The 12,365-nt window shown below is 43.7% G+C and overlaps 1 protein-coding gene across 1 annotated transcript; it reads right to left on the bottom strand.

Moving 5' to 3' along the window:
- Positions 1-171: 171 nt before the first annotated feature.
- Positions 172-11,497, bottom strand: LOC134444221 (pancreatic triacylglycerol lipase-like; the record flags this gene model as incomplete). Its single annotated transcript, XM_063193590.1, has 3 exons — positions 172-293; positions 551-715; positions 11,386-11,497. Coding segments are annotated over 3 exons (350 nt in total), but the record flags the coding sequence as incomplete, so codon positions are not given.
- Between the last annotated feature and the right edge of the window lie 868 nt (positions 11,498-12,365).

Consider the following 12,365-nt stretch of genomic DNA (forward strand, 5'->3'; position numbering starts at 1 on the left):
CCTGATTATCATAGACTGGTGTCACTAGGAGGGCGCAGCCTGGCTAATAAAGGCCTAGGCCGATTGCTCAGCCCTACCCCATGAGACTTCAGGAGGAAGGTATACAATCCTTCTACCACCAAGCTCCGCTGGTTGGCATCCGTTACACAAGCACAAATGACATACTGGGTGTGAGAACAAGGTCTTTATTAATAATAACATATTACATGGGTGCATCTGTTTACTGAGCGGGACATGGCTGCAGGGTCTGCAGCTGGTTCTCATACAGCTTCTCGTCTCCACAGAACACAAACCTGTTGAGAGAAAAGAGAAGAACACATTTTATTTTGTTTTATTTGTCTGCCCGTGGTGTGTGTGTGTGTGTGTGTGTGTGTGTGTGTGTGTGTGTGTGTGTGTGTGTGTGTGTGTGTGTGTGTGTGTGTGTGTGTGTGTGTGTGTGTGTGTGTGTGTGACTGATTCTGATAACCAACCAGTGAACACAGACACAGAACACAAGGCAACCAATAAGACCAAAGATGGAGGCTCAGCCAGCCAATGAGAGTGGACGTACATCTTGTTGTCCCGGAATCTGGTCACTTCGATGCGAGAGGCTCCGAATTTGGCCAGAGGGTTGACATGGTAGTCGTCCCAGACGAACTTGACATGTGTTATCTCGCCGACGTCCACCTTAGTCTTAATGTCGTTCGCGTAACTCTTGCCTGGCGTCACGGTACCACTGACACCACAGAAAAAGTACAGAAAACCCTCGTTAAATAGACTACCAATGATTGTTACCTTTATTTTTTAGAACATTGACTGCCACACGACTTTTGGAATTTACTACTGACACAAACAAAATTAAAGCCGCAAGCGGCGATGACGGGCCCTCGCACCTACGTTGCAGGGCCGGGGCATATTGCCAGCGCCCCATCACCATTTTTTGTTTGTCTAAGCCAGATACACAAAACTTACTTTCAAGCAGCATGTATTATATGCATACATGTGTGCGTTTTAAAATGCCAAAAAAGTCCAAATGTCTCACTTCCTGTTGGGCGTGGCCATATCGTTGTATGGACTTTATTGTGCGCCTTAGTGAGATACACAACTTAAAAAAACTCCCGAGTCTGTATCTGAACGTAGATGTTGGCCCCGCCCCTTAATGTGTTTGGGGGCGTGGCCTCAATTTCAGGCATATACAAAAGTAAGTATTCATTATATGCATACATGTGTGCGTTTGCACGGTTTTAAAACACTCCAAACTGAAATGGTGGCCAACTTCCTGTTTTAAAATGACAAAAAAGTCAAAATATGTCACTTCCTGTTGGGCGTGGCCATATCGTTGCATGGACTTTATTGTGCGCCTTAGTGAGATACACAACTTTAAGAAACTCCCGAGTCTGTAGCTCAAAGTAGAGGTTGGCCCCGCCCCTAAACTTCCTGTTGGGCGTGGCCATATCGTTGTATGGACTTTATTATGCGCCTTAGTGAGATACACACCTTAAAAAAACTCCCGAGTCTGTAGCTCAAAGTATATGTTGGCCCCGGCCCTAAACGCATTTGGGGGCGTGGCCTCGTACCCGCGCTCCATCAGGGGTTAAGATTCTGCGTCTGAGTAGTGGTGGGAATCTCCAATGTGTTTACCAAGTGGCGTAAGTGTCCGACCACCGGAAGAACCCAATTTATATACCCAAATTCATAGAGCCGCCATCTTGTCAAATTACGAGATATCAAAAATTCCTTTGCAATATATTATCGTCAATGCCTTGAGGTCATGTCCACCGAATATGAAGTCAATACGATGTACGGTGTAGGACAAGTACGTTAAAGTCCGAAACAAATGCCAAAAAATTCCAAAAAGTGCCAAAAAAGTCAAAATATCTCACTTCCTGTTGGGCGTGGCCATATCGTTGTATCGGACTTTATTATGCGCCTTAGTGAGATACACATTTTAAAAAAACTCCCGAGTCTGTAGCTCAAAGTATATGTTAGCCCCACCCCTAAACGCGTTTGGGGGCGTGGCGTCGCCTCCCTGTTCCATCAGGGGTTAATATTCGGCACCTGAGTAGCGGTGGCTATCTCCGATTTGTGTACCAAGTGGCGTAAGTGTCCGAGCACCGGAAGTACCCGAAAAATGGCCCAACGTGGCTAAATACCAAGGGAGAATAATAATAATAATTAAAGCCGCAAGCGGCGATGACGGGCCCTCGCACACATGCATTGCAGGGACGGGGCATGCCACCTAGAATGTTGCTATGCCCCCCCCAGGAAAAATGGAGTCTGTACGACGTTCGGTTCACGAGATATTGACGAAAAAGTAATTAGCATGAATTAGCATTCAAAATTAGCATTAGCATTGTCATGATTAGCATGTCGCTATGACCCCCTAAAACAAAAAAGGAGTCTGTACGACGTTCAGTTCCCAAGATATTGAAGAATTACACTTTTCCTGCAGTTCCTTTGCCTACCACATGGTGGCGCTATACCTTATCTATATTTCAGGCTTATAGAAGAGTTAGTATTCAATATGTGCATACATGTGTGCATTTGCACTGTTTTAAAACAGTCTTAAGTGAAATGGTGGCCAACTTCCTGTTTTAAAATGCCAAAAAAGTGAAAAAATCTCACTTCCTGTTGGGCGTGGCCATATTGTTGTATGGACTTTATTGTGCGCCTTAGTGAGATACACAACTTAAAAAAAGTCCCGAGGCTGTAGCTCAAAGTAGATGTTGGCCCCGCCCCTAAATGTGTTTGGGGGCGTGGCCTCCATTTCAGGCATATACAAAAGTAAGTATTCATTATATGCATGCATGTGTGCGTTTGCAGGGTTTTAAAACACTCCAAACTGAAATGGTGGCCAACTTCCTGTTTTAAAATGACAAAATAGTCAAAATATGTCACTTCCTGTTGGGCGTGGCCATATCGTTATATGGACTTTATTGTGCGCCTTAGTGAGATACACAACTTAAAAACAGTCCCGAGACTCTAGCTCAAAGTAGATGTTGGCCCCGCCCCTAAACCTGTTTGGGGGCGTGGCCTCCATTTCAGGCATATAGAAAAGTTAGTTTTCATTATATGCATACATGTGTGCGTTTGCACTGTTACAAAACACTCCAAACTGAAATGGTAGCCAACTTCCTGTTTTAGAATTAGATACCTAATTTCAAGGAGCCGCCATCTTGGCAAATTACGAGATATGAAAAATTCCTTCGCAATATATCATCTTCAATGCCTTGACCTCATGTCCACAGAATATGAAGTCGATACGATGTACGGTGTAGGACAAGTACGTAAAAGTACGTAAAAATGCTAAAAAATGGCAAAAAANGTCAAAATATCTCACTTCCTGTTGGGCGTGGCCATATCGTTGTATCGGACTTTATGATGCGCCTTAGTGAGATACACACCCTAAAAAAAGTCCCGAGTCTCTAGCTCAAAGTATATGTCGGCCCCGCCCCTAAACGCTTTCGGGGGCGTGGCCTCGTACCCGTGTTCCATCGGGGGTTAATATTCGGCGTCTGAGTAGCGGTGGGAATCTCCAATGTGTGTACCAAGTGGCGTAAGTGTACGAGCACCGGAAGTGCCCGAAAAATGGCCCAACAGCGCCAAAGACTAAGGAGAAAAATAATAATAATAATAATAATAATAATTAAAGCCGCAAGCGGCGATGACGGGCCCTCGCACACATGCATTGCAGGGACGGGGCATGCCACCTAGAATGTTGCTATGCCCCCCAAAGGAAAAATGGAGTCTGTACGACGTTCGGTTCACGAGATATTGACGAAAAAGTAATTAGCATGAATTAGCATTCAAAATTAGCATTAGCATTTTCATGATTAGCATGTCGCTATGACCCCTAAAACAAAAATGGAGTCTGTACGATGTTCAGTTCCCAAGATATTGAAGAATTACACTTTTCCTGCAGTTCCTTTGCCTACCACATGGTGGCGCTATACCTTATCTACATTTCAGGCTTATAGAAGAGTTAGTATTCATTATGTGCATACATGTGTGCATTTGCACTGTTTTAAAACAGTCTTAAGTGAAATGTTGGCCAACTTCCTGTTTTAAAATGCCAAAAAAGTGAAAAAATCTCACTTCCTGTTGGGCGTGGCCATATTGTTGTATGGACTTTATTGTGCGCCTTAGTGAGATACACAACTTAAAAAAACTCCCGAGTCTTTACCTGAAAGTAGATGTTGGCCCCGCCCCTAAACGTGTTTGGGGGCGTGGCCTCCATTTCAGGCATATACAAAAGTAAGTATTCATAATATGCATGCATGTGTGCGTTTGCAGGGTTTTAAAACACTCCAAACTGAAATGGTGGCCAACTTCCTGTTTTAAAATGACAAAATAGTCCAAATATGTCACTTCCTGTTGGGCGTGGCCATATCGTTATATGGACTTTATTGTGCGCCTTAGTGAGATACACAACTTAAAAAAAGTCCAGAGTCTCTAGCTCAAAGTAGATGTTGGCCCCGCCCCTAAACCTGTTTGGGGGCGTGGCCTCCATTTCAGGCATATAGAAAAGTTAGTATTCATTATATGCATACATGTGTGCGTTTGCACTGTTACAAAACACTCCAAACTGAAATGGTGGCCAACTTCCTGTTTTAGAATTAGATACCTAAATTTATGGAGCCGCCATCTTGGCAAATTACGAGATATGAAAAATTCCTTCGCAATATATCATCTTCAATGCCTTGAGCTCATGTCCACAGAATATGAAGTCAATACGATGTACGGTGTAGGACAAGTACGTAAAAGTACGTAAAAAATGCTAAAAAATGCCAAAAAAGTCAAAATATCTCACTTCCTGTTGGGCGTGGCCATATCGTTGTATCGGACTTTATGATGCGCCTTAGTGAGATACACACCCTAAAAAAAGTCCCGAGTCTCTAGCTCAAAGTATATGGTGGCCCCGCCCCTAAACGCTTTCGGGGGCGTGGCCTCGTACCCGTGTTCCATCAGGGGTTAATATTCGGCGTCTGAGTAGCGGGGGGAATCTAGAATGTGTGTACCAAGTGGCGGAAGTGTACGAGCACCGGAAGTACCCGAGAAATGGCCCAACGTTACAGACTACTAAGGAGAATAATAATAATAATAATAATTAAAGCCGCGAGCGGCGATGACGGGCCCTCGCACCTACGGCTCAAGGCGGGGCATATCACCCCATCATATCCTGCCCAAAACAAAAATGGAGTCTCTACGACCTTCGATTCACGAGATACAGCTATTTCAGAACTGCACTTTTACTGCAGTTCATTTGCCTACCACATGGTGGCGCTATATCAAGTTGCCATATTAGTCATATAGAAAAAGTTTATATTCATTATATTAATGAACACATGTGTTTGCACTGTTTTATAAACACTGCAAACTAAAATGGTGGCCAACTTCCTGTTTTAAAAAGAGGTCCAATTATCTCACTTCCTGTTGGGATTAGCCTTGCCACTGTATGACATTTTTTGTTCGTCTTAGTAAGATACACATCCAAAAAAAAAATTGGAGTCCATAGCTTCAAGTTTATTCTGGTCCTGCCCATTAGACCCATGACTTAAGGGGGCGCTACAGAGCCCATAAGCTGTCTTAAGGGTGTGGCTTGTTTGGAGACGTACGTGCTGCCCTACCAAACACCTGTGCAAAGCAACGTTGAAAGATATGCATGGCAACCCCCTCAGAAAGGGCACATTAGAGGCACATTTTCTGTAATTTTTTCATCAGACTTCATCAAACCGCCATATTGTTTTCGTACAGCATATTGACAATTCCTTCGCAATATATCATCTGCAATGTCTTAAGATCATTTACAAATTGAAACGAAATTGAACAGTTGTATGGTTCAGGACAAGTACATCAAAGTTCATGGTATGACAATTTTGTCGTATGTCAAAAGTTGCATTTCAAGTCCAATTACCTCACTTCCTGTTGGGTGTGGCCATGGCATCCTAAAGACTTTTTTGATTGGCTTAGTGAGATACACACACACAAAAATTTTGGAGTCCGTAGCTTCAACTTTATACCGGTCCCACCCCTTAGGCCCATGACTTAAGGGGGCGCTACAGAGCCCATGTGCTGGGTAAGGGGTGGGGCTTGTTTTGAGAGGTACGCTGTGTCCTACCAAACACCTGTGCAAAGCAACACTGAAAGATATGCATGGCAACCCTCTCAGAAAGGGTATAGTGGAGGCACATTTTCTGTCATTTTTTCATCAGAATACATCAAGCCGCCATCTTGTTTTCTTACAACATATTGAAAATTCCTTCGCAATATATCATCTGCGATGTCTTAAGATCATTCACAAATTGAAATGAAACCGAACAGTTGTACGGTTCAGGACAAGTACATCAAAGTTCATGGTATGACAATTTTGTCGTATGTCAAAAGTTGAATTTCTAGTCCAATTACCTCACTTCCTGTTGGGTTTGGTCATGGCATCCTAAAGACTTTTTTGATTGGCTTAGTGAGATACACACAAACACATATTTTGGAGTCCATAGCTTCAACTTTATGTCGGTCCCACCCCATAGGCCCATGACTTAAGGGGGCGCTACAGAGCCCATTTCCTGAGTTAGGGGTGGGGCTTGTTTTGAGGGGTACGTTGTGTCCTACCAAACACCTGTGCAAAGCAACACTGAAAGATATGCATGGAAACCCCCTCAGAAAGGGCACAGTGGAGGCACATTTTCTGTCATTTTTTCATCAGAATACATCAAGCCGCCATCTTGTTTTCTTACAACATATTGAAAATTCCTTCGCAATATATCATCTGCGATGTCTTAAGATCATTTTCAAATTCAAACGAAACCAAACAGTTGTACGGTTCAGGACAAGTACATCAAAGTTCATGGTATGACAATTTCATAGTATGCCAAAAGTTGACAAAAGTTCTAATTTAGCTCCAATTACCTCACTTCCTGTTGGGTGTGGCCATGGCATCCAAAAGACTTTTTTGATTGGCTTAGTGAGATACACACACATAAAAAATTTGGAGTCCGTAGCTTCAAATTTATGCCTGTCCCGCCCCATAGGCCCATGACTTAAGGGGGCGCTACTGAGCCCGTCGGCCGATTTGGGGGCTGAGCTTTATTGGAGTCCATCGTGCCACCATATCCAACACCTGTGCCAAGTTTCGTTCAAATTTGAGCATGGCAACCACCTCAAAAATGGCCCGACGTGCGGGAAAAATGTATCACAAAGCAAGAACAATAGGGCCTCGCACCCTCCGGTGCTCGGGCCCTAATTAAAGCCGCAAGCGGCGATGACGGGCCCTCGCACACATGCATTGCAGGGACGGGGCATGCCACCTAGAATGTTGCTATGCCCCCCCCCCCAGGAAAAATGGAGTCTGTACGACGTTCGGTTCACGAGATATTGACGAATAAGTAATTAGCATGAATTAGCATTCAAAATTATCATTAGCATTGTCATGATTAGCATGTCGCTATGACCCCCTAAAACAAAAATGGAGTCTGTACGACGTTCAGTTCCCAAGATATTGAAGAATTACACTTTTCCTGCAGTTCCTTTGCCTACCACATGGTGGCGCTATACCTTATCGACATTTCAGGCTTATAGAAGAGTTAGTATTCATTATGTGCATACATGTGTGCATTTGCACTGTTTTAAAACAGTCTTAAGTGAAATGGTGGCCAACTTCCTGTTTTAAAATGCCAAAAAAGTGAAAAAAATCTCACTTCCTGTTGGGCGTGGCCATATTGTTGTATGGACTTTATTGTGCGCCTTAGTGAGATACACAACTTAAAAAAACTCCCGATTCTGTACCTGAAAGTAGATGTTGGCCCCGCCCCTAAACGTGATTGGGGGCGTGGCCTCCATTTCAGGCATATACAAAAGTTAGTTTTCATTATATGCACATATGTGTACGTTTGCACTGTTACAAAACACTCCAAACTGAAATGGTGGCCAACTTCCTGTTTCAAAAGTCAAAATAAGTGACTTCCTGTTGGGCGTGGCCATATCGTTGTATGGACTTTATTGTGCGCCTTAGTGAGATACACAACTTAAAAAAAGTCCCGAGTCTGTAGCTCAAAGTAGATGTTGGCCCCGCCCCTAAATGTGTTTGGGGGCGTGGCCTCCATTTCAGGCATATACAAAAGTAAGTATTCATTATATGCATACATGTGTGCGTTTGCACTGTTTTAAAACACTCCAAACTGAAATGGTGGCCAACTTCCTGTTTTAAAATGACAAAATAGTCAAAATATGTCACTTCCTGTTGGGCGTGGCCATATCGTTATATGGACTTTATTGTGCGCCTTAGTGAGATACACAACTTAAAAAAAGTCCCGAGTCTCTAGCTCAAAGTAGATTTTGGCCCCGCCCCTAAACCTGTTTGGGGGCGTGGCCTCCATTTCAGCCATATAAAAAGTTAGTATTCATTATATGCATACATGTGTGCGTTTGCACTGTTACAAAACACTCCAAACTGAAATGGTGGCCAACTTCCTGTTTTAGAATTAGATACCTAAATTCATTGAGCCGCCATCTTGGCAAATTACGAGATATGAAAAATTCCTTCGCAATATATCATCTTCAATGCCTTGAGCTCATGTCCACAGAATATGAAGTCAATACGATGTACGGTGTAGGACAAGTACGTAAAAGTACGTAAAAAATGCTAAAAAATGCCAAAAACGTAAAAATATCTCACTTCCTGTTGGGCGTGGCCATATCGTTGTATCGGACTTTATGATGCGCCTTAGTGAGATACACACCCTAAAAAAAGTCCCGAGTCTCTAGCTCAAAGTATATGTCGGCCCCGCCCCTAAACGCTTTCGGGGGCGTGGCCTCGTACCCGTGTTCCATCGGGGGTTAATATTCGGCGTCTGAGTAGCGGTGGGAATCTCCAATGTGTGTACCAAGTGGCGTAAGTGTACGAGCACCGGAAGTGCCCGAAAAATGGCCCAACAGTGCTAAAGACTAAGGAGAAAAATAATAATAATAATAATAATCCTTCGGAAAACAATAGGGCTTCGCACCGAGAGGGCGAAGGGCCACCGCGTGGCCCTTGCACTTCGGTGCTCGGGCCCTAATAATCCTTCGGAAAACAATAGGGCTTCGCACCGAGAGGGCGAAGGGCCACCGCGTGGCCCTTGCACTTCGGTGCTCGGGCCCTAATAATAATAATCATTCGGAAAACAATAGGGCTTCGCACCGAGAGGGCGAAGGGCCACCGCGTGGCCCTTGCACTTCGGTGCTCGGGCCCTAATAATAATAATAATCATTCGGAAAACAATAGGGCTTCGCACCGAGAGGGCGAAGGGCCACCGCGTGGCCCTTGCACTTCGGTGCTCGGGCCCTAATAATAATTAAAGCCGCAAGCGGCGATGACGGGCCCTCGCACCTACGTTGCAGGGCCGGGGCATGCCACCTAGCATGTTGCTATGTCCCCCCTCCAAAAAAAATGGAATCTGTACGACGTTTGGTTCACGAGATATTGAAGAAAAACTAATTAGCATGAATTAGCATTCAAAATTAGCATTAGCATTGTCATGATTAGCGTGTTGCTATGACCCCCTAAAAACAAAAATGGAGTCTGTACGACGTTCAGTTCCCAAGATGTTGAAGAATTACACTTTTCCTGCAGTTCCATTGCCTACCACATGGTGGCGCTATACCTTATCTACATTTCAGGATTATAGAAGAGTTAGTATTCATCATGTGCATACATGTGTGCGTTTGCACTGTTTTAAAACACTCCAAACTGAAATGGTGGCCAACTTCCTGTTTTAAAATGCCAAAAAAGTCAAAATATCTCACTTCCTGTTGGGCGTGGCCATATCGTTGTGTGGACTTTATTGTGCGCCTTAGTGAGATACACAACTTAACAAAAAGTCCCGAGTCTCTAGCTCAAAGTAGATGTTGGCCCCGCCCCTAAACCAGTTTGGGGGCGTGGCCTCCATTTCAGGCATATAGAAAAGTTAGTATTCATTATATGCATACATGTGTGCGTTTGCACTGTTACAAAACACTCCAAACTGAAATGGTGGCCAACTTCCTGTTTTAAAATGCCAAATATGTGACTTCCTGTTGGGCGTGGCCATATTGTTGTATGGACTTTATTGTGCGCCTTAGTGAGATACACAACTTAAAAAAAGTCCCGAGTCTATAGCTCAAAGTAGATGTTGGCCCCGCCCCTTAATGTGTTTGGGGGCGTGGCCTCCATTTCAGGCATATACAAAAGTAAGTATTCATTATATGCATGCATGTGTGCGTTTGCAGGGTTTTAAAACACTCCAAACTGAAATGGTGGCCAACTTCCTGTTTTAAAATGAAAAAATAGTCAAAATATGTCACTTCCTGTTGGGCGTGGCCATATCGTTATATGGACTTTATTGTGCGCCTTAGTGAGATACTCAACTTAAAAAAAGTCCTGAGTCTCTAGCTCAAAGTAGATGTTGGCCCCGCCCCTAAACCAGTTTGGGGGCGTGGCCTCCATTTCAGGCATATAGAAAAGTTAGTATTCATTATATAAATACATGTGTGCGTTTGCACTGTTACAAAACACTCCAAACTGAAATGTGGCCAACTTCCTGTTCCTTCCAACTTCCTGTTCCTCTTCCAACTTCCTGAGCCGCCATCTTGGCAAATTACGAGATATGAAAAATTCCTTCGCAATATATCATCTTCAATGCCTTGAGCTCATGTCCACAGAATATGAAGTCAATACGATGTACGGTGTAGGACAAGTACGTAAAAGTACGTAAAAAATGCTAAAAAATGCCAAAAAAGTCAAAATATCTCACTTCCTGTTGGGCGTGGCCATATCGTTGTATCGGACTTTATGATGCGCCTTAGTGAGATACACACCCTAAAAAAAGTCCCGAGTCTCTAGCTCAAAGTATATGTCGGCCCCGCCCCTAAACGCTTTCGGGGGCGTGGCCTCGTACCCGTGTTCCGTCGGGGGTTAATATTCGGCGTCTGAGTAGCGGTGGGAATCTCCAATGTGTGTACCAAGTGGCGTAAGTGTACGAGCACCGGAAGTACCCGAGAAAAGGCTCAACGTGACAGAAGACTAAGGAGAAAAATAATAATAATAATAATAATAATAATAATAATAATAATCCTTCGGAAAACAATAGGGCTTCGCACCGAGAGGGCGAAGGGCCACCGCGTGGCCCTTGCACTTCGGTGCTCGGGCCCTAATAATCCTTAGGAAAACAATAGGGCTTCGCACCGAGAGGGCGAAGGGCCACCGCGTGGCCCTTGCACTTCGGTGCTCGGGCCCTAATAACAAACACTCATGAAACACTACGAGCAATTTAATGTTGATTAAATTCACACACACACACACACACACACACACACACACACACACACACACACACACACACACACACACACACACACACACAGAGAGAAGAGGGTGATCTTCACTGTACATACATGTAGATCCTGTACTGGATGGTGTTTGTGGATTCACCATACAGGGCCACTTTGAAGTATGCAGGGTTGGTCATGGCGCCATCAATAGTGACATTGACGTGATAATCGTAACCTGAAACCACACCAAATACTGTAATCATGACATATTCAAGTGTTGTGTTTTGTAGATCAGTGTTTCTCAACCGGGGTGCCGTGGCACCATGGAGTGCCGCAGGCCCCCCTCAGGGGTGCCGCGGAAACGTGGCTGATAAATAAATTATGTAATATAATACATATTTGTCTAAATTAATAAATTAATGCTTAGTCAGTGGAATCATTCATCTGCCATTAACGCACAATAAAGTAAAGTTAGGTTGCTCCAGTAAGCTGCAACTTCGAACGTAGGTTGTGTGACGTCTCCAAATGTGTTACTTTTCTAAGCTTGTGTGTTATCAGATGCGATGCCATGTTAGGGCTTGTTGGTTTGGGGTGCCTTGACATTTTTAATGAATTGAAAGGGTGCCTCACCTAAAAAATGTTGAGAAACACTGTTCTAGACCAGTGGTTTTCAATTCAAAAGGTTAAACTGATGGTACCGATTCCTAGCTCACAAAATACTGTATCCTTGATTGTATTAATTATATTAAGCTTATTCATCTTATTGCAGTTCCTCTGCAAGTTTGAATATTTCACAAGACGGAGATAAAAAATAGAATTATCTCATTCTTAAGAATTCTACAGCGTACTTAATGCACAGGCCTAAATTGAAATGAATATATTTGTACTGCATGTGGTATCTTAATTCATTAATTATGTTAATGTTGTTGTTAATGTTATATTAATGTTAGTTCAAGTTCATGTGTTTGCGGAAGCTGCGCCCATGTGTGTGTGTGTGTGTGTGTGTGTGTGTGTGTGTGTGTTGTTGTGTGTGTGTGTGTGGTGTGTGTGTGTGTGTGTGTGCACGTGCGTCGTGCGTGTGCTTACGGGCAAAAAAAGGAAAG

This window comes from Engraulis encrasicolus, unplaced genomic scaffold (genome assembly GCF_034702125.1).
Source record: "Engraulis encrasicolus isolate BLACKSEA-1 unplaced genomic scaffold, IST_EnEncr_1.0 scaffold_477_np1212, whole genome shotgun sequence".
Classification (NCBI taxonomy): Eukaryota; Metazoa; Chordata; class Actinopteri; order Clupeiformes; family Engraulidae; genus Engraulis; species Engraulis encrasicolus.